This window comes from Callithrix jacchus, chromosome 1 (genome assembly GCF_049354715.1).
Source record: "Callithrix jacchus isolate 240 chromosome 1, calJac240_pri, whole genome shotgun sequence".
Taxonomy (NCBI): Eukaryota; Metazoa; Chordata; class Mammalia; order Primates; family Cebidae; genus Callithrix; species Callithrix jacchus.
The window spans coordinates 95786749-95809744 of NC_133502.1; the positions used below are offsets into that span (position 1 = coordinate 95786749).

General features: G+C 41.9%; 1 protein-coding gene across 16 annotated transcripts in view; it reads left to right on the forward strand.

Moving 5' to 3' along the window:
* Positions 1–22996, forward strand: part of TJP2 (tight junction protein 2) — a 178538-nt gene that overhangs the window by 105274 nt on the left and 50268 nt on the right. For 3 of the 16 annotated variants that reach the window (XM_008995908.5, XM_002742876.6, XM_008995926.5), the window contains exon 1: positions 22092–22170. The exons of the other annotated variants lie outside the window; for them this stretch is intronic. In XM_008995908.5, coding sequence (XP_008994156.3) covers positions 22099–22170 — 72 coding nt within the window. In that variant the 5' untranslated portion in view covers positions 22092–22098. Of the gene's footprint in view, positions 1–22091; positions 22171–22996 lie in introns of those variants that run through there. 16 annotated transcript variants of the gene reach the window in all.

Sequence of the window (22996 nt, forward strand, 5' to 3'; positions counted from 1 at the left end):
TTTTAATCGAAGGTCTGAGAGAAATATTTAGTCTACTTAATATTGTTTAAGGGCACAGTTTGGCAGATGACTTTGGGGAGTGAAGGACCAGGAAGAGGCAGAACAGATAGACTCAATTTGCCTGGTATGTTTCCATGGAGAAAATTTTCCTGTAGAAGCAGTAGCATGTCATCTGTTACGAGCCTGCTTGTTGATAATGAAGATTTTTCTGTGTTATCAATTTCATTGAAGTATAATATGTATAATAAAATACACAAATCTTAAGTAGAGAGCTTGATGAACTTTATTTATTGTGTTAAAGTACATATCACATTAAGTCTATTACTTTGACCATTTTGAAGTATAAAATTCAATGGCATTTAATACACTCACAGTGTTTTGTAAACACCATCATCACGCTCTAGTTCCAGAGGTGGATGAATTTTTACATGAATATATTCATCTGTGTGATTATCACCTAGATGAAAAACTAGAATATTCCATCACTATAGAAAGTTCTCTCTTGTTACTTTTTCAATGATTACCATACCTACCCACAAGGGAACTTCTCTTGTGACTTTTCTTACTGTGGAATACTTTTGCTTGAACTCGAGAGAGGACCCATATAAATAAATTCAACTTTTTGTGTCTGTCATCTCTCACTCAACCTAATCTCTGTGAAATTCATCCATGTTTGTTGCGTGAGATTCAGTAGTTCTTTTTTGCTGCTGAGTTGTATTCCATTTATGTGTATTTGCCACAATTGGCTTATCTCTTCTGTTGATAGGTATTTAGGTTATTTTCAGTGTTTTTGCTATTATGAATAAAGCTGCCATGAAAAGCACCTAAACATTGCTTTGTGGACATGTGCCCCTATTTTTCTTGGGTGAATTCCTAGCACCATAGGTTAGGAATTAAAAAAAAATTTTTTTTTAATTTAAATTGAAAAAAATTTTTTTTTGAGGCACAGTCTCGCTCTGTCGCCCAGGCTGGAGTGTGATAGTGTGATCTCGGCTCACTGCAACCTCTGCCTCCCAGATTTAAGCGATTTTCCTGCCTCAGCCTCCTGAATAGCTGGGATTACAGGCATGTGCCACCACACTGTGCTAATTTTTGTATTTTTAGTAGAGACAAGTTTCTCTTGAACTCCTGAGTTCAAGCAGTTTGCCCGCCTTGGCCTCCCAAAATGCTGGGATTACAAGCATGAGCCACCGCACCCAAAGTGTTACAGATGTTTAATTTTGATTCTTTACCTCTGAAGTCAGATAGACCTGGGTGTGATTTTTTTTTTTTTGTCCTGCCACGTGCTTGCTTGACCTTGAGCAATTTACCTTTTTCTCATGTTCTGTTTTCTGAGCTGTAAAATGGGCATACCCTATCAGTCATGGTTCAGTCAAGAAAACATGTCATTCTAGCTATTTCAAGGAGAAGGGGATTCAATAGTTGCCTTCAGAACAAAGAAAAGGTGAGAGGCGCAAAAAAAATGGAAGCCCACTGCTAGCTTTCTGATTTGCCCCAAAGAAACTTAGAAAGCTGCTGCAACCCAGAGCCAAGACCTTTTACCTTCTCACCCTCTCCAGCCTGAGGCTCGAGAAAGGGCAGGGAACCTGGGCATGCTGCAAAGCTCATGTCTGAGGAATCCAGCTTTTGCCTGCTACTCCTGCTGACTGTAGGAAGAAGAAAAACAAATGGCTTCTGCTTTCCTTCACCCTTCCAGATCTTAAACACATGTACCTTGCTGGCAGAACCCAGTTGGCAACAGAGTTGGGGGGCCCTCTGGTAGAAACAGAAACTCAGTGCCAACAAGGAAGAAATAGCATAGATACCACCTGGTGTTGCTTTGAGGTGATCAGTAAATGGCAGTGGTTATAACTTATTATTTTCATAATTATTCCTTAAGAACTGCTGCGGCTGCAGTTCAGACTTTTTCTCTTTTTCCTTTTTTATTCCCCCCGAGATAGGGGCTTGCTCTGTCACCCAGGGTGGAGTGCAGTGGTGCCATCATGGCTCTTTGCAGCCTTGATTTCTCTGGCTGAAGTGATCCTCCAACCTCAGCCTCCTGATTAGCTGGGACCGCGAGCACATGCCACCACACCTGGCTAATTTTTAAATCTTTTGTAGAGATGAGGTCTGCGTTGCTCAGGCTGGTCTTGAACTCCTAGGCTCAAGTGATCCTCCTACCTCAGCATCCCGAAGTGCTGGGATTATAGGCGTGAGTCACCATACTGGGTCACCCGGACTGATTTCTGTAACGCATGTTCACAGTCCGTCTTTTCACTGTATAGTCATAGGGATGCCACTCTTAAGAGCTCCCTGCCACATAAGGTATGGTTTTTCTGGAAGGGCCTCAGATTCTGCATCTATTACTCTGTGATTCCAGGTACTTTTCTATGGGAATAAGTTTGAAAAATGAGTTTTCAAGCCTATAAGTTAATGTAGAACTGTAAGGTGACTTAATTCTAAGAGCTGCTGCTTTGATGTATAATTTTGTGGAACCTAATCAGTGTTTTCTTTTTGAAGTTATTCCAATTTATTATTAATAAAGTAAAAGGTAATATATAAATCTTGCTTATAGATGGGGTTACATTTTTCTCTGTCTTTAACTTCCTTTGTCTTTTGATAAATGAGATGGAAAGAGATTAGATTTTTATCATATTTCGTACCTCAAATGTCTTGCAGAGGGAGCACTGTAGTCTACCAAAACAGAAGTGTCTGTCCTGTTACGAGCTTATTTTATGTGACATAAGCTATAATGTAGTGCTTTTAAGACATTTAAAAGTCTTGAATCAGTGTTGGCAACATCTGTCTGTAATGATGTCACACGTGGAAAGAACTGAGTTTTTCTTAACTTTAGAATGTGAGTATTTTCCTCCTTCAAATAATTTTTTCTATAACCCAGACCTATTTTACTTTCCAGGGACTCTACTATTACTGCCCTAAGGTGACTTGCTAGAAACAGAGTGGTCAAGATGTGTTGATTAACATAACATTTAGGCTTACTCCTGTAGTACTACTTGTGAAGGCTCCTTGCAGAGAAATTTCAAGTGATAAGGAAAGCAAATATTCTAAGTGCAAAGATAAGTATAACCAGTGACTATTTCAGCCACTGGTTTAGCAGTTCAAGTGAGCTGGCTGTTTTTAAAGCTTGCTTAGTGAATGAATGTGCTAGAAATATATTGACAGAATTTGGTTTTATCTCTTTTTCTCCAGACTTTTAGTCGGCCAGGGCTAACAATGGATGTCTAAACAGTTTACAGGGCTGATATACAATGAACAAAGGGTTTGACTGTTTGGAGACTGGAAAATAGAGCCAGAGGGGAGCTTCTTATGGGCATTGACCTAGTTCACTCCTTTTGACAAAAATACTTGGTTTTAAATCAATATACATATTTCTAACCCAAATATCTATAAATTGTTCAGCTAGTAGTGTTACAGCTGATGGAAGGGACCTGTGGTGTTGCTTTGTGTATTTTTATAAAGTATAGCCTTTATTTTTATTTGACAATATTCTTTAGAAATAAATTGTCAAGTGAATTAATATTCCACAAAAGTTAGGGAAAGTTAAGAGAGGCAGCTGACATTCCATCAGTTTCCTCCTTAGTCCCTGGAACCTCCCTGCAATTAGGAATTGGTTAGTCACCTGCTTTTTAAAGATAAATTTCTCTGTGGGCGTTTCTGCTGAAAAATGTGGGGAAACAGGACTGGGCTAAAAATAAAATCAGTTCAGGCATTGCTAAACCTCTAAGTATCATGTTTGTGATTTGCTTTTCCAGGAAACATAAATTGGCAATATTTTTGCTCCTTTTTATTACCACAGAGAGAGAATATTTGCAGTCAGCATGCACAGCCTGAAAGAATATCTCTCGCCTATTAATAGAACAGGAGGAACGTACACATGTCTATGTGGGGGAAAAACATCTCATTTAGCTTAGTAGTAAGCTCCAAGTAAAAATTGCATTGTTGTTCTGCATTGTCTTTGAGTGTGATTGGATGATTAAATATAAATGTTGACCTGATTGGATTATATCACAGCAATGAACATGTCCTAAAAAAAGAGCTGTAACATACCACTCCAGACAGTTACCAGACTTACTCGGTTGGCTTTATATTTAAGTGTCGTGGAAACTGGGATGCTGTCATTTCTGTTTCTCTGTCTCTTTCATCTGTTCCAATTTGAAATATACTGGCTATGTTAGTGTTGTCTGCTACATGGATAGTCCATTATCATTCAGCAACATAAGCTTTTTGATTGAGATTAGCGTAATCAAAGGAAATGCTTGGAAACAGTGAGCTGTTAAAAAATGTCCTCAGTTAGATACAGCCTTCAGTGGATGTGTTTATCTTTTCAGAAGATCAATGTGTTTTCATTGAGGGTCTAAACCCACTGGCCTGGATTCCCCCTCTTGTTGGATGGGTAATCGGTTTTAACATTAGGGGGTGTTGATTGTGAGCTCTTGAGGGCAGGGCTGGTTCTTTGCATTCCCAGGTAGGCATGGTGTTGAGTTGCTTAGTAAATATGGGAAGGTTAAAGGAAGAGAAGGGTGAAGCTGAGTCTCAAAGGACTGCAGTGTGATAAGCACATGTTTATCACACTGGGTGTGTATTCTCTCCCCTTTCTTAGAGTATTCCTTGCCTCCCGAAAAAAGTGCTTTGCAGGAAATGTGGAGGTCTTTTGAACCTGTGGCTTTGTGTTATTGTACCGACAAGTCCAAAATATGCATTAATGGAGCCTATAGAACTGCTCTGAGAATGTGTTCTTTAGTTCTACAAATATGATGAGGTGTGTTGGGGACTGACTCACTCCCGCTCAGTTCCCATGTGTTAAGTGGAACTCCTGATCTGTGAAATGCCTAACCATAGGGGAGCCCATGAGACAAAGCAAGGTGTGATTTGTTTTGCTGTAAGACCATGTTTGGTTAGCTTTTCTCTAGCAAAGCTGGGGAAGGAGTTCACAGAGCTGATGTAGAATTAGGCTCTTGGTGTAGATCTCACTGACTTCTCCCAGTCGACTAGGGGTAAGTGATAACCCTATTTTATAGGTGAGAAAACGGAGACTCAGAAACTTTAAGTGACTTGCCCAGTGTCTCACTGCTCGTGTGACAGGGAGGGGATTTGAGCCAACGTCCATTTGACTAGTTTGAAATCTGTAGATTCTGTCAACTTTACCAGTCTCTGCTTTTTAGCATCACACTGAGTGGCAAGAAAATAAGAGAAGCTCAAGGCCCTGTATTGATTATTAGGAGTTTAAACATCATTGCTGAAAGTGCATGGAAATATTTGTACCCCCAGGGAATCTTGAGTAACAGTAACATATGAATGTTGTCAAGACATGTCTTCATTCATTCAAGGGGACTTCTGTGTGTTCGTTACTGTATGAGACCCCAAAGACTCTAAGTTACTTGTAAGACACAGCCTTACAGGGAAGTATTAATAGATTACATACACAGCTTTATTATAGAATACGTTTTATCATGTGAAAGTGTTCTTTCTTCAAGTCCATAGCCTCTAGTTAGAAGTGACTATGTTGTCCCATCAACCCCTTCCCTCAAAAACTATTATTAATGTCAGGAAAAGCTTGTGGTTTCAAACACCAGGATTATAGAATTAAAAAGAACAACTTAGATATGCTGTGTTTGGGAACTTGCCTTTTGAGGACTGGAATTCCACTGCAAGTGTCCTTAGGGTCAAAGTACATCTCCTACAAATACCTCTGAGAGGTTTTAGGCTATCAGATAGTCACACTTCAGTGTGGAGTAGACCAGTCAGTTTTCTTCTACTATCTAGCTGAGACCATACGCATTGCTAAAGAGATCATTTTGTTAGGGTATGAAGATAGGGAATTTTGAAGCCAGAACATTCTGGTGATGGTGGAGCAGATAATGCAGAGATGTTGGCCTTGGGACAGGGTGGAGGAGGAGGGCACTGAAAACCAGAGCAACCAGAGCAACCAGGGCAAGGGGTAGAAAGACCTAGGAAGTCTCCACATACTTTCCTTCTCTCCTGTTTCTCCACGGAACCCTAGGAAGAGTGCTTATTTCTTTTCATCACTGTCTTCCCCCAGGACCCAGAATTGATAGGTTAGTTGAGTTTCTGTGGTCAGTCTAAGGCTCTGTTACTGTTTAAAATGTTAGTAACATTTTTAGATTCTCTCAGATTCTTGCTGCATGTGGTGGCATACACCTGTAGTCTCAACTACTCAGAAATGGAGGCAGGCAAGAGGATCACTTGAGCCCAGGAGTTGGGGGCTACGGGGAGTTCTGATTGCTCTCGTGGATAGCCATTGCTGTCCAGCCTGGGCACCACAGTGGAGACTCCACCTTAAAAAAAAAGAAAAGAAGAAATAAAGAAAAAGAAAAGTTGATTCTTGATTCTAACTCAGTTGTGACAAATGGTGGATATATGATTCTGACCGGATTCTAAAGGGGACTTCATGGTGGGCAAGGGAAACTTCCATTGCCTATCCCCTCCCTTTAAAAAACTTCTCCTATAGCAGTTTGCCTTGAGTTGTGGGTGCATCCTAGCAGTAAGCTCCAAGTAACAGTTGAGATTGGGAACCAAAGTTTTTACTTATCTGTATCCAACGCAATTCTTCTACGCAGTGTCTTGCTCAATGCATGTGTTGAAAAAACTGACAGATATAGCTAATTCTTTTCTTTGAAGATTATCTGAAGCAAGATTTTGACCTTAGATCAGCTTCCCCTGCAGTATGTCATTGGAAACTGCGAACAAGTTCAGATTTTAGTTTAGGTAAACATATAACCAGAGAAGTTGCTACCAAGCATAGTTCACTTTGAGTTGACCTAACTTTTGGATTATGTACTCACTAAGATCTTATCTCTTATGAATTAAACAAATACGAGGAAAGAAATAACCAAATAAAAACACTTAAAACAAGTTTATCCCCAAATGGTGTACTGGATGCTAAGGACAGACCTCAAAAATTTGTTGAGGATAGAAGTGAAAAATGAGGCAAAAGAAACCAGGAGCTGAGATGTGTGTTTGCCTGCACCAGCATGCGTGTGAGCCTCTTGCAGGTAAGGACCCGTGGCCCCTGCACATCAGTCTTCTGTTACTAACTTTTGCATAAACTGAGTCTAGTGGTTTGCAAGCTACATACACCCAGCTGCCTGTTTGTTGTTTTTTTTTTTCTGCCTAATAGCTAAGAACTGTTCTTGCATTTTAAATGGTTATATAAGTATCTATATGATCTCCTTGATTTTGCCTCTTGTAGTGGAAAGCCTAAAATATTTATTATCAGGCCTTTTGAGAAAATATTTCCCGGCTCCTGCCTCAGACCTCCCAGAAACTGGGTGTTGGCTCGATGTCTCCTGTTCTGCAATCTGGGAATAGTAGATCAGGATGCTGACTTGTGGGAAGATGTGGGCTGCATGAGATGCCCCTGCCTGTGGTCACTCGTAGCTTGGAAAAGCAAAAAGAAAAAGGAATTAGATCTGAGCACTGACAGGAAGGTTTGCTTCTGGTTTCAATGTACGAAGGTGACCTGATCACAAGGGCTGCTTGAGAAATTATAAGTGCAGATTTCCTGTGGGTTAGGTGGTGACTGAAAAAACACATTTTGTTTTTAGGATATAGAAGGGCCATAAAGCTGAAATGTCCTTCTATCATCAAACATTTCTGTCTGCGTTTAGGATGTTTTGGATGTTCTTATTTCTCCGGATTGCAGGATTTCAACTTTGCAACATGTGCTGTTGTATTTCTGAGTTGTTGACTATTTCAGTTCCAGACAGTTCCTTATTTCCTGTCAGAGGAAATGTGGAGTAACAATAAAGTGCTGGTGTGGGTTCAAAGGCTTGGAGAAAAGAAAAGCAGTGGAGAAATTTTGTGAGATTACTTTGGCTTAGAAGATTCAGAAAGGCTTTGAGTGAATGAATGTACCTATCAGTCACTGCTACCTCAGGTCCATTAGCTGTATCTAGGCTTTTCTGTGTCCTGAAAACCAACATCATTTTGCTGGTGGGACTGTGTCCTGTGTTGACAGGTCTTTGTTTTCAAAGCCTGATGTACAGTAGGGACTTTAATGGTCAATGACTGAATGCAGTTTGTTTTTAAATCTCTCTCTCTCTCTCTCTCTCTCTCTCTCTCAGAGACAGAATCTCGCTCTGTCACCCAGTCTGGAGTGCAGTGGTATGATCTCGGCTCACTGCAGCCTCCGCCTGCCAGGTTTAAGTGATTCTCCTGCCTCCCAAGTAGCTGGGACCACAGGCACGTGCCACCATGCCCGGCTAATTTTTGTACTCTTAGTAGAGACGGGGTTTTGCCATGTTGGCCAGGCTGGTCTCAAACTCCTGACCTCAGGTGATCCCATCTCAGCTTCCCAAAGTGCTGGGATTACAGGCATGAGCCACCATGCCCAGCGTGGTTTTTTTTTTTTGTTGTTGTTGTTTTTTTTTTGTTTTTTTTTGTGACAGTCTCACTCTTGTCCAGGCTGGAGTGCAGTGGCATGATCTTGGCTAGTGGTTTGCAAGCTCTACCTTCCAGGTTGGAGTGATTTTCCTGCCTCAGTCTCCTGAATACCTGGGATTATAGGCATGTGCTACCATGCCCAGCTAATTTTTATATATTTAGTAGAGATGGGGTTTTGCCATGTTGGCCAGGCTGGTCTCAAACTCCTAATCTCAGGTGATCCACCCGCCTCTGTCTCACCAAAATGCTGGGATTGCAGGAGTGAGTGACCATGACCGTGTTTTTAAAATCTTATATTAAACTTATACCACTGTTGATTGCCCTTGCTAGAGTGGGGTTTATATTAATATTAGAAACACCCCTCATTTAAATAGTACTTTACAGTTTGTAGCAAATTCTACATAAAGCTGGGTATGGTAGCACATGCCTGTAATTCCAGCTGCTTAGGAGGCTGAATCAGGAGGATTGCTGGAGCCCAGGAGTTTGAGACCAGCCTAGAAAACATAGCAAGAACTTAGCAAAAAAAGCAAGAACATAGCAAAAAAAGAAAACAAACTTTCATATAAAATTCTCACTTGATCCTCACCAAGAACCCTGTGAAATGAGTGTTATCCACTGGATGTTCAGAGAACCTAGAGATCATACAGCTGGCTAGTACATACCAGGAACTTGAACTACCTGTAAGCTGGAGCAGTTGGAGAAAGCTTGATGTGTTTGAAATTGTCTACCTCTTGGTCCCCAGGCCCCAAGGGGAAGCAAAAACCTAATTCATCTTGGCAAATGCAGTGGAAGTTCTTGCTTGGATTTTCTTTTAATAGACAGTTTTTGGTGGTAGTTTATTGCTGTCCTTCAGATAAACATTTCTTGATAGTGCAGTTTCTTCCCTCAATATATTCTTATTTCACTGTGTACATCCATTTCTCAGAATGTTTAGTAAACATTTCTCTTGCATACCCTAATGCCAGTTTCTTACCTACTCCTCAGTAATGTGCTGCAGCAATGGCTTTGGGAACTGGTGTAGATATTATAGGTTGCTTTATTCACTCATCACAGTGACAAGGGAATCTTGATTGGTGCCAAGTCCTTAGCTGGTTCCCTTGGCTTCAGTAACTTTGAGAGAGCCATCATCGCAGGGACAATCAGTGCCAGGGTCTCCCTTTCTTCCTTCTCTCTCTCTCTTTTTTTTTTTGAGATGTAGTCTCACTCTGTCACCCAGACTAGAGTCCAGTGGCACAATCTCAGCTCACTTGAGCCTCCTGGGCTCAAGGTATCCTCCCACCCCAATCTCCCATGTAGCTGGGACTACAGCACACGCCACTATGCCTGGCTAATTTTTGTATTTTTAGGAGAGACGGGGTTTTACCATGTTGCCCAGGGTGGTCTTGAACTCCTGAGCTCAGATGATTCACCCACCTCAGCTTCCAAAGTACTGAGATTACAGGCATGACCCACCGCACCTGGCTTTTATTGTAATTTTAAAAGTCTATTTCTAATTTCCTCTAAGTTATGTTTTGAAATGTTCAATTTGTGGGGAACCAGCAGCCTCTCCCTTTTTATTTCTGTATCACTGCACCACCTAGTGGATAATACATCTGTTACCAGGCAGGGGCCTCTGATGATTTCCTGATAACAACAAATTGTACAAAAAGGAAAGTTGGGTGCCTTTTATAGCTTTTAAATCACATACAGTTTCTGCCAGTAATTTTTGTTACTAGACAAGTATGGACTTTTCAGGGGAGCTTAATATAAATGTTTAATTCAGAATTTTAAAAAATGTTAGTCCATAGCTGAAGTTTCCAATGTCACTGGTAAAGGATAACGATTCAGACTGTCAGTTTCACTCAGTTTATATAATGGCATACAAGATACTAGATCGAAGAACAAGGTCTTTCTTTTTCTAAGTTTAGAAACAAGGCTATTTCAAACACGTGAATTTTTTTGGGGAGCATATAACTTGCTTCAATTTCATCTACTCTGTTTCATTATTAAGTCAAAAGAATTAGGAGAGCTTGTTGATTTGCATTTTCATTATTTTTAGTAGCTTGGCTTTGGCTCCACATTTGATACAAGAAACCTCCCCCTCCCCCTTCCTGTCTCTTGTCTTTGCTGCCCACTGCCTGGATGGAGTGGGTTCAAGTATGATGGCGTAATTGCTTGTTTTCTTGGTTGATTTCCATTAGGTGCAGTGGGCACTGGTCATTGTGCTAAGTGTACCACACAAGAACACATTCAGTTATCACCTTTATGATGTTTTAAATATGTAACATGCAGTGGAAACCATAAATTCTAAGAGTTTTAGCTTTATCCATAGATTAATGGTTTAAAATAAAATTATTATATCTATCTCTTATTGACAGTTGGTTAAATCAGTATTTTCAAAGTATCAATTTGCTAAGTTTTGTCATGTGCCCCTATCAGGAATTCACACTCTTCCCATGTGCTCCCACAACCTTTTTTTTTCCCCTTCCAGGAAAAATTTTAAAGATTACCAAAAGGATTCTTAAAGTATACAAATGAGTTTCACTGTTTTTAAAAATAAGTACTATTTTTTCTTCTGAAAACCTGGCATTATGCTCATGGTTGCAGCACAGTAAATTGCTAAAAGTTACAGGTCATTACACATGAAGAGGCTTAAAAATGTTTACATCCTTGAATCCACAATTAACTACAAAATATGGAGGGGGAGCTATATGCACACAGTGTCTGCCATAGCATTAGTCATACTAGCAAAATATTTGAAATGGCTTAAATGACTGCTAGGATATGGGTAATTATATAGTAAATGTGGCTATTTACAAATTTAAATTAACTAAAATGAAAGTTAAACACTGCATTCTTCAGTTGCAGTAGCCACATATGGCTAGTGGTTGCTGTGTCGGACAGCACGACCACAGAACATTGTTGCCGTGGCAGAAACTTCTGTTGGAGAGTATGCTAGACAGGTGCTTCGCAAACTTTATTTTTTTCCCTCCACTTCCCTGGTGAGAGGTGCCTCTCAAACTTTAATGTGCATATTAATCACATAGGGGCGCTAGTTAGAATCCATATTCTTATCAGAAGGTCCAAGTTAGGGCTTGAGATTCTGCATTTCTAACAAGCTCCCAGGGGTTGGCTACCTAATACCCAAAGGGTGAGGTTCTTGCATTTATTCTCCAATTCTAATAGGAAAGGCATGTGTTTGAAGCTCAGGACTCCGTATGTAGGCTCATTGACTTTATGGGATTAACCAGGCTCATTGCTGTATGGCACTAATGTGTCCCTCTTTTCTGTGGGAACCATCCTTTGATGGTGCCTGAGGTCTGGGAGGGAACAGTTGACCTTGTATGTTTCATATGGGGCCAACCCTGATGGTGGCATTTAGCTGAGCAGCTCTAATAATTGTTTTTCCAACCTGCCTTTTGACAAAGCCATTTATAATTATCTTTATCTTGGTGCCTATTATGGGGGTGGTAGTTTGTATATATGTTTGTTTTCTTAAAGTGAAGCTATGTTTTAGTGTTATATGAGCTTAGTCAGGTTTAAAATCATGGGGTAGACAGGGCTGTGTCTGTGTTGCCAAGTTAGCACCTTCCTTTTGGCTTATTAATGGCTTCTTTGTAATTACAAATAAGAATAGTCTGTTTATAGCTTAATGTATCAGAACTAGGAATAGAGATAGAGGTCTTAAATGTAATTATCTGCTGATTTTTTTTTTTCTTTTTGCCTCATATCTTATCAAAAATGGACTTATGCAAGTTTGCATTCCAATTGTGACCAGGCACCTATTAGCTGTGGGGCCTTGCCATGGGTGAGTTCCTTGAGATATCACGCCTTCTATTTTTGTATGTGAAAAGGCAGGAGTAGGGTATAGGGTTTTTGGAGGATTAATAGGCAATAGCCATAAAGTACTTAGCACAGTGTCTGGTGTATTGTTAACATCCAATCAGTGGTGATGTGTTTCAGACCCCCTTTTCCATGGTGTTCACAAAGGCACAGGCATTAGGCAACTTGCGTGTATATACCAAAACTGACTACTGAACGAGCCAGAAATAAAATCTGACCCGACTCCCTTCCTACACCATCTTCTTACCAACTCACTGCAGAAGAGTTACTGAGCTGAGTCAGCCAGACCCAGGCCAATGGCGTGGAAATAGCTGTCATGCTTGTGAAGATGTTCTGAGTTGTCAGAGTGACTGGATCCATGATTGGTCTGGTGCCCAAGCACCAACAATCATGTTTTTGTTTGTGTGTTTGTTTGTTTTTTAAGAGACAGGGTCTCAGTCTGTCACCCAGGCTAGAGTGCAGTGGTGCCATCATAGCTCACTGCCGTCCCAAACTCCTGGGCTCAGGCAATGCTCTCTCCACTGCCTCCCAATGTGCTGGGATTTCAGGCATGAGCCACTGAACCCAGCTGGGATTTCTTCTGGTTTAAAGGCCAGTGACCAGTCACTAGTAGGTTTTGGAAGGCACAAGAGGTGTGTAGTGGTGAAGCAGGGTTCTTTGATGGAAAGGATATAAGATTTCTAGCCACAGCACTGCCACTTTTTGTTAGAATCTGTCCTCTGCCACTTTTTAACTTTATGACCTCAGCCAGCTTACTTTATTTTTGACTTTAGTGTCCTTTCTGTAAAATGAGTCTATTAATGATATTGATAATAGCTAAAATTGAGCATGTGCTATGTGCCAGGCATTACCTTGATTTCTGTACATGCATTGTCTGATTAAATTCTCACAATAACCCTAAAGAGGTGGGTCTTGTTACTGCTACTGCCTCTGCTTTACAGATGGAGGAAACTGAGGCAAGGAGAAATTAAGCAGTTTGCCCAAGGTAAATGGTAGAGCGTGGATTTGAATCTACACTTTCTGACTACAGAGTCTATGATGCAATCTTTTTTTAAAAAACAGCTTTATTGAGATATAATTCATATACTGTAAGTAAAAGTATGCAACCAATGGTTTTTAGTACTGTATATTCACAGAGTTGTGCAGCCATCACCACAATTCATTTTAGAACATTTTCTTCACCCCAGAAGGAAGCTCTATACCCATTAGTAGTACTCCTCATTTCTCCCAAACTCCCATAGCCTTAGGCAGCCAGTGATCATTCAGCCTCTGTGGATTTGCCCCTCCTTGACATTTCACATAAATGCCATCATATAATATTTGCCATTTTATTTCTGGCTTCTTTTGCTTCATATATGTATATATATACACACACACACACACACACACACACACACACACACACACATATACACACACACATACACACACACACACACACACAGACATTTTTTTCTGGAGACAGAATCTTACTCTGTTGCCCAGGCTGGAGTGCAGTGGTACGATCTTGGATCATTGCAACCTCCACCTCCCTGGTTCAAGTGATTCTTCTGCCTCAGCCTCCCCCGTGGCTGGGATTACAGGCGCTTGATACCACACCTAGTTAATTTTTTGTATTTTTAGTAGAGACAGGGTTTCACCATGTTGGCCAGGCTGGTATCAAACTGCTCCACTCAAGTGATCTACCCACCTTGACCTCTCACGGTGCCGGGATTACAGGTGTAAGCTATTGGGCCTGGCCCTGCTTATATTATTTTAAAGGATCATCCATGTTGTAGCGTGTGTAGATACTTTGGTCCAGTTTATGGTTGAGTAACAGTTTATTGTATGGATATACCACATTTGTTTATTCAGTCATCAGTTGATGGACCTTTGGGCTGTTTCCACTTGTTTGCTATTTTAAATAATACTGCTATGAACATTAGTATACAAGTTGTGTACACATGTATTTTCAATTATCTTGGGTTCTGTAATGTACCTGTTGGTTTTGTTTTTCTTTTTCTTTTTTCTACCATGTGCTAATCCTCTTCTGAGAGGAAGAAAACAGACTTTTCTTACTTGGGAGTGGTCAGCTTACTTGCTACTGCAGTATTAATGATGGAAAACCCTGATCAAGAGTGCTTATCCTGTGATGGGCACTGAGGAATACTCCACAAGCATTACTTTATTCAGTCCTCACAATTCTTACAGGGTAAGGATCTTGACCCCATTTTGCAAATGAGGCAACTGAGCCTTACCAAGTGAACTGTTCAGATAACAGAGCTTGGAGAGTGTGTAGGGGCTGAGCTTAGACCCAGTTGTGTGTGATGGTCTCCAGAGCTACTACCGCTGTGTTATGTGGACACCATTGTCCACCTCCCACTTGAAGGTTTACCAGCCTGGATTTTACAGAGCGCTTTCATGGGGTTTGCATGGTTTCACACTGTGAAATGGGTGATGATGGCATTATTCGATGAAGTGGCAGTGGAATTTAATGAGCGCCCAAGCTCACCGGTGAGTTGAGGTGCAGTCTTGGCAGGACGTCTGTTTTTGGAGTTTAAGTTTATTGACATTTGCATTTCAGCACAACTGCTTTGAAAGCTACAGGTTGCCTCTGGCACCCTATCATCCTTTCTCAAGTCTTTTTTTTTTTTGAGACTGAGTTTTGCTCTGTCACCCCTGTTGGAGTGCAGTGGTGCAATCTCAGCTCATTGCAGCCTCTGCCTCCCAAGTAGCTGGAATTACAGGCACCTGCCACCACGCTCAGCTAATTTTTGTATTTTTTCAGTAGAGATGGGGTTTCACCATGTTGGCCAGACTGGTTTTGAACTCTTGACCTCAGGTGATCCGCGTGCTTCGGCCTTCCAAGGTGCTGTGATTAGAGGCCTGAGCCACCACACCCAGCCACCTTTCCCAATTCTTTATTATTTTTTAAATGCATTCTAAAAATTTACCTTAGGTAAATAAAGGACAATATGGTTAAAAAACACAACTCAGTAAATCTGGTACTCTTCAGCAGTAGGTCTGGGATCCAGTTGTATTAATTCTAATGACCTATCACAAACCCCTCTCTAAGCTTATTTATGTAGCTTTTAGCACAGTGTCAGAAGTAAAGCAAGTTGGTTGAGGTCATACAATTTGGTCATAACCAGGCTGTGTCCATTGTGAAGTGTGTGTTGTGAGCACAGTGTGTACACTAGATGTAAGCATCCACTGTTAGCACTCACCTTAGCGCCTTGTGAAGGGAGGGTAAGGAGCTGGTGAAGTCACATCTAAAAGTGAAATGTAGAATAAATAATGAAAGAGTTTTATTTGTAAAACAAACACTATGTAAGGGATTGTCGGATTCCATGCGACTAGTTTATGGGTACCAGAAGGGGTTTAAGTTTGAATAGACCACAGGTAAGTGCCCTGAAAAGGACTTGGTTTATGATGTTAAAAATTATCCATTTTTGGAAGAACAAGAATCGAACTCATTTTCTGCCTTCTCTGGGAAAAAGCATTTTCTGTTTTATTATTAGATGTCTGTTTCAAAGTTTTGTCCAGTGAGCAGAATTTTGACTAAATTCTTCACAATAGCTAAAAATAAAACCAATTTCCTGGCATCAGATGGGGAACTATAAAAGCCCTATTTTCATCTGGAGGTAGGCTAGCTAGCCATCTCTTTACACTGTCTCTTTCTAAGTATTTGAGTTGGCCTCTAAAATGACATAGCAGACACAAAATGATACGAGAGGGGGCTGAACATGGCAGCTCACATCTGTAATCCCAGCACTTTGGGGGGCCGAGGCGAGAGGAGTCTCAGGAGTTTGAGACCAGCCTAGGCAATGTAGCAAGACTTCCTCTCTACGAAAATTAAAAAATATTAGCCAGGTGTGGTGGCATGTGCTTTTAAGTCCCAGCTGCTCTGGGGCTGAGGTGGGAGGACTGCTTGAGCCCAGAAGGTTGAAACTGCAGCGAGCCCTGATTGCGCCACTGCACTCCCATTTGGGCGACAGAACAAGAGCCTGTCGCAGATACACACACACATATCCAAACAGAACAAGAACCTGTGTCAAATACACACACACCTCACACATCAGAGGGAAACATTATGCAGAAAACTGTTGGCCCACTTACTAGATGGTGCCCTCCCAAGGTTTCACATCACATTCTTCATGGAGAAGAGGAATTGGGTCTGGAGTCAGCAGCAGTTCAGATCCCATCTCCGACAGTGGTGGGCTGTGTACACTCTCTGGTCTTAGCTCTGCTATCTGCAAAATGGGGATGGTGGTTGATAACTCATAGGGTTGTAGACATTCAGTGAAAAATTGTATATTGAGTACTTGGTGTGGTGCCCTGCCAAAAGTTAATGACTTCTTTCCAGTTTTCACACTCATCTTGTCTCCTATTTCTGGGGTGAGTATGCATTTTAAGGTTCCCAAACGGTAGATCAAGCTGTTTTGACATGTCTGTCCCTGCTGAGAACATAAAATCCTGTGTGTGTTATTAAACAGTTTACTGCCCAGCCACACTGAGTACTCGCAATGTCTTGAACACACCTTGCAGATTATCTTTCCTGGCGCCACATGTGCTGTTCCCTCTATGTAGAATGCCCACCCACCTGACCAGTTAGTCATCCTTCAGCGTGAAGCTGTGGAAGAGGGAGCCTCCCTGTGGTTGGGACATACCTCCCTCCACCCAAGGCCTCTCATCCCCAGTTAACAACCTGCCTGTGCCATCAGTTTCACTGTTCTGTGTTTTTTTTAACTAATTTTCTAGAGACAGGATCTCACCGTATTGCCAAGGCTGGAGTGCGGTGGCATAATCATAGCTCATTGCAGCCTCCAACTCCTGGGCTCAAGTGATCCTCCTACCTCAGTCTCCTGAGCAGCGAGGACTATAGGCACAGGCCATTGCACATGACTAGATTTAAAATTTTTTCTTTTTGTAGAGATAGTATCTTGCTTTGTTGTCCAGCCTGGTCCTGAACTCCTGAGCTCAACTGATGCTCCCACTTCAGCCTCCTAAAGTGCTGGGATTATAGGCTTGAGCCACCATGCTGGCCTCGCTTCATGTTTCATGTAATTGCTATAACCCCATCACTCACCTTGCTCCAGCCCATGTGGCCTTTTCTCATTCCTAAATGTGCTATGTTTGTTTCCCACCACAGGGCCTTTGCATTTGCTGTTCCATCAGCAATCTGGAGAGCTGTTCAGATTTTCCTAGGATTAATTCTTCTCAGTCTCCCATCCCATGGCACTTGTTACTTCCTGAAATGATGATATATATTGACTCTTGTCTGCTTCCACTGTTAAAATCCTCCCTGTGAGGAAAGGACTTTGGCACATATCCCCTGGCAGTGACTGGCTCGGCGTAAATACTCAGGGAGTTTATGTTGAATGAATGAGCCTCTTGGTCGGCTCTTGTACTTACAGTGAGTTGTAATTGCTGCATCCCACCTCCCCCCGGGGCTGTGTGACTTCCTTAGCATCAGGACTTGGGGTGATTTGTTTTTCCTTCCACAGGGCCAGGTGCATGGTTGCTTTTGGATCTATGAGTATGGAAGCTAGGAATCTTTGAGAAGGCACACCCTTAAACCCATAAGCTCTTCTCATGGAGGCAGCTGTCCACCACAAAACATCCTTCTGATGCCAGTGGTAGAAGATGTGCTGATTGGAGCAGGCTGTGTTTGTTCTTACATTCTGATGGCCATCCTCTACTGTCCCCTCCCCCTTTTCTTTGTCAGGCCCTGTGCTGTTCTTTGGACCCTGAACAAACTCTTCTCCCCACACCCCAATCCTCTTTCCTTCAGACTTCATCTCAGTGTCCCTGGCTCTTGGAAACCATCCCTGGCCAACCTGCCTTGATCAGATGCTGGCTCCTGCAAAGCTTCCTGAGGGCAGTGCTGTATTTTTTTTTTGCCCTTCATTTGATCCTCAGAGCACTCTGCACTTCATCGACATTTGTGGAATGAATGAGTAAAGAATTGGTGATGGCCTGCATGTTCTCACTCATAGGCAGGTGTTGAACAATGAGAACGCATGGACACAGGGAGGGGAGCACTACACACTGGGGTCTGTTGGGGGGAATAGGGGAGGGACAACGGTGGGTGGGGAGTTGCGAGAGATAGCATGGGGAGAAATGCCAGATATAGGTGAAGGGGAGGAAGGCAGCAAATCACACTGCCACGTGTGTACCTATGCAACTATCTTGCATGTTCTTCACATGTACCCCAAAACCTAAAATGCAATAAATTTAAAAAAAAAGAATTGGTGATGGCATATTTGCATGCCCATGTTCATGGCACCATTTTTTATAATAGCTAAGAGGTGAAAGTAACCCAAGTGTCTGTTGACAGATGAGTGGGTAAATGAAATGTGTCATATACATCCATTAGAATATTATTCAGCCTTAAAAAGGGAGGAACTCCTGACACATGCCACTACATAGACAAACCTTGAGGACATTATGCTATGTGAAGTAAAGCCACAGGAAGACAAATCCTGCCTGAGTCCATGTGTATGATGTGTCTAATGTAGTTAAATTTGTAGAATCACAAAACAGAATGGTGGTTGCTAGGGGCTGTGGGGAGAGGGAAATGGTGAGTTGTTTGATAGGTAAGAGTTTCAGTTTTGCAAGATGAAGACTTTCTTCTTCTTCTTCTTTTTTTTTTTTTTTTTTTTTTGAGATGGAGTTTCTCTCTGTCGCCCAGGCAGGAGTGCAATGACATGATCACTGCTCACCGCAACCTCTGCCTCCCTAGTTCAACCGATTTTTCTGCCTGAGCCTACTGAGTAGCTGAGATTACCGGTGCCTGCCACCACACCTGGCTAATTTTTGTATTTTTTAGTAGAGACGGGGTTTCACCAAATTGGCCAGGGTTGTCTCGAACTCCTGACCTTGTGATCTGCCCACCCACCTTGGCCTCCCAAAGTGCTGGGATTACAGGTGTCAGGCCAAGATGAAGAGTTGCCTGGCCAAGATGAAGAGTTAAGTTTAGTATATTCTGAAGTGTGAATATACTGCTGTCTTTGTCCATTCCTACTCCTGTAACAAATACCTGAAACTGAGAAATTTATAAAAAACAGAAATTTCTTTGCCCACAGTTTTGGCTGGGAAGTTGAAGATCAAGGCAACAGCAGAATTGGCATCTGGTGAGGGCAGCTCTCTGCTTCCAAGATGGCGCCTTGTCGCTGTATCCTCACATGGCAGAAGAGATGGAAGAGCAAGGGGGCTTAGCTGGGTCCCTCCAGCCCTGTTGTAAGAACAGGAATCCCATTCATGAGGGTGGAACCCTCTTAACTTAATCACCTCTGAAAAGCCCCACCCCTTAACACTATCATATTGGGTCTTAGGTTCCAGCATATAAGTTTTGGTGGGACACATACATTCAAGCTTAGCAACTATTACGCTGTATGCCCTCGAAAAATGAGAGGTTAGGAATGCCGACCCTCACACAGTAAAAACATCCATGACTCCCCCAAAACTTACCTACTAATAGCCTGCTATTTACCAGAAACCTTACCATAACTTAAACGTTCAATTAACACATACTTTATATGTTATATGTATTATATACTGTATTCTCACAATAGTAAGCTAGGGAAGACCAAATACATTTACTACTCACTAAGTGGAAGTGGATCACCCTAAAGGACTTCATCCTCATTGTCTTCATGTTGAGTATGAGTAGGCTGAGGAAGAGAAGGGTTTGGTCTTGCTGTGCCTGAGCAGCAGAGGTGGAAGAGGAGGTGGAGGAGATAAAGGGGAGGCATGGGAGGCAGGCACACAATGTACAACTTTATTGAAAAAAAACCCAGGAAAGTTCAGATCTTGTTGTTCAAGGGTTAACTGTACTTAGAAATGGTTAAGATAGTAAATTTTAGGTTATATGCTTTTTAGCACAATTAAAATAAAATGAGTGCTTCTAGAAACTATGACTTCTGGAAATCATTGTAGATGAATCTGGAATTCTTAAATTCTAGGACACCTCTGATTTCTGGGTAGTATGCATGAACTTAAGGCAAAGAAGTATTTATTTCTGCATCATGGTAAGCTCTGGTGTTTTCCTTAGGACTGTCAGAGTGAAGGAGTGAGCTGACCTGAACCCTCCCTGAGTTGCCTAGGTTCTCATGCTCCTCTGCACCTGGGGCCTGGTGAGCCAGGCCATGGGCTGAACCTGGGGCTGGTGTGTAAGAGCCTGCACATGTCTACACAGCCTAGGTTGAGGTTTGGATGCTTGCTCAGATTCCAAGGGTCCTCCTTTGTACCTATTGCCCTCTTCACGTGTAGGATTTTTTTTTTTTTTTTTTTTTTTGAGGTGGAGTTTCGCTCTTATCGCCCAGGCTAAAGTGCAATGGCTTGATCTCAGGTTACTGCAACCTCCACCTCCTGGGCTCAAGTGATCCTCCTACCTCAGCCTCCCAAGTAGCTGGGACTACAGGTGTGTACTACCATGCCCAGCTAATTTTTCTATTTTTAGTAGAAATGGGGTTTTACCATGTTGGCCAGGCTGGTCTCTAACTCCTGGGCTCAAGCGATCTGCCCATCTTGGCCTCCCAAAGTGCTAGGATTATAGACATGAGCCACTGCACCTGGCAAAGTGTAGGATTTGAAGCATAAACTTTCATTCACTTTTGATCTCGTTTAGTTGTTATAATACTCTGGAAGAACTCAACTGAGAACTTACTCTCAGAGACTCTTAGGGAAGGACACACACATTTCCCTGTGCCTATCCAGTACCAGCATGAATGCTTTGTAGAGATTGCCTCTTTTCTTGCCGAGATTGCCCTTCTGAGGTGTAGATGGTTTTATCTCCACTGTATAAAGAAGGTATAGTGTATCCAAGGCCCCACAGCTAAGTGACAGGACAAGGATCCCACTCCAGATCTTGTGACTTTAAAAATCACTTTCTTGGCTCTGCTTCGCCTTGTTTCCTAGATGGTGGCCATCTCATGGTCCAGATTGATACACAGCTCAGCCTCAAATCAAATGGCGCACTTTCCATTTGCAAGCTGCTTGGCGCAGCCCATTGGCATATAACATACACTATGGTAGCGAGCGTTGGCCAGAGGCTCCCCAAGACCAGGCTTCTGAAATCCCAACCCCAGCTTCCAAGCCCCAGGCATCCCATAAAATCTCTGGTAGATGTTCAGCAACCTAAAATTTGCTTCTCCACCCCTCCCTTCTCTCCACGTGGTAAAGACAAAGAAACAGACGGCAGGGCTCTTTGTTATTCTTTTATCTGCTAAGTTTTCAAAAAGGTTAGAAAGTGAAACTTTGCTGAACAAGCATTCTGTCCCTGAGTTGTCTCTGAGCAGCACCAAATGACTAAGTCTTATCTTCCTCTTGTTATCTCCAAGAACTTAGAACATTTTCTCTTCATGCCTTTTAATTTCTGTGTAACATTAGCCATTCAGTTGACCTAAAACATTGCTACTTTATTTCTAGCTGGCTAATACGTGTGTGTGTGTGTGTGTGTGTGTGTGTGTGTTTGTGTAACAGGGGTCAATACTGTAAAAATAAGTACTTCTCGAAATATTCTTTTCCATAGCGTTGCTCTAAAATGTCTCATTTACTTAATACTTTCAACTTAGATGCTGAATCATTTTACGTGCTGAAAAGAAATATCTGTTTTGATGCTCTAGTTCTCTGGCAAGGGAAAGAGAGGGAGAAAAAGAAAGCTGTTAAAGTGGTGCAGATCCAAACTGCTTTCTTTTTCCTCATAAGTAGTGCTTTTCAAAGCGTTTGGCATCCCTGCCGTATGGATGTGTTACTGTGTGAGATGACAACAGGATTTGCTGGGAATGTGGGCCACTATTGTATCCGCCTTACGTAACCACGTGGAGTGATGGAAATGGGTGAGCAGCCTAGGATGTAGGCGGTGGCCTGGCCCATGCATCTCCAGAGACCATGAAGACTGCTCAAGTCCTTCATAGGATGTGGATCCAGGCTGTTAAAAAGTTGGGGAGATGGAAAGGCCACGTGAGTCCCTCTGCAAGCTCTCCCCTTGTTTTCCCCAACCTTTTGTGGGAAGGGGAGGGAAGCAAAACCACTCACAGTGACTCCTTTATTCTCAGATTTATTTGTTTCTGGCAGCTTCCAGTGACAAATTGTGATTGTAGGCTGTAGTCAATGGTGGGTTTTAAAAAAATACTCGTATTATTTTTAGCAGATCTGTGTGAAACTGATAGCCTCTTACTGGATGTGTGGATCAGAGACTGCTGTTTTCCATGTGCTAGGAATCTGTAATGGTTTTGCTTCCTGGGTAGAGCTTAACCTACTGCCTTTTGTATTTGCTCATGTTTGAGAATTTCTTGCTTTGAGATAAAACTTCGCTTTCTTACGCTGCAGAAATCTACATCCTTATTATGTCTAGGCTCCTAACTTAGAAGAAAAAATGTTTTCACATGTTCTTTTTTTCCTCTTACAGTGTGAACATGTGTGAGGGTTTACCCTAATGGCTTGAGATTTTATGAAGCCTGTCCCTTATGTGGACAGCTTTTGATTAATCTTCGGTTTTTAGCTTTGACCTCCGTCACTGGGCAGCAGCAGCCTGTGGATAGAGAATCTAAAAGCCACCTGTTCAGGGGGACTTTGGGCAATGAACACTTCGGTATCTGTTTTGGGGTTGGTTTTTAACATGTTTCTACATTCTTTATGTAAAATATATGGGATTTTTACCTATCTGGCCTAGATTCTTCAAAGGAAAGAAGCTTTATAAAAAGTAGAAGATTAAAGAACAATAACAAATAACTATTTGCCTTAGTTCCTTTCTCTTCTTTTGTCACACAAAAACCTTACTGTTAAC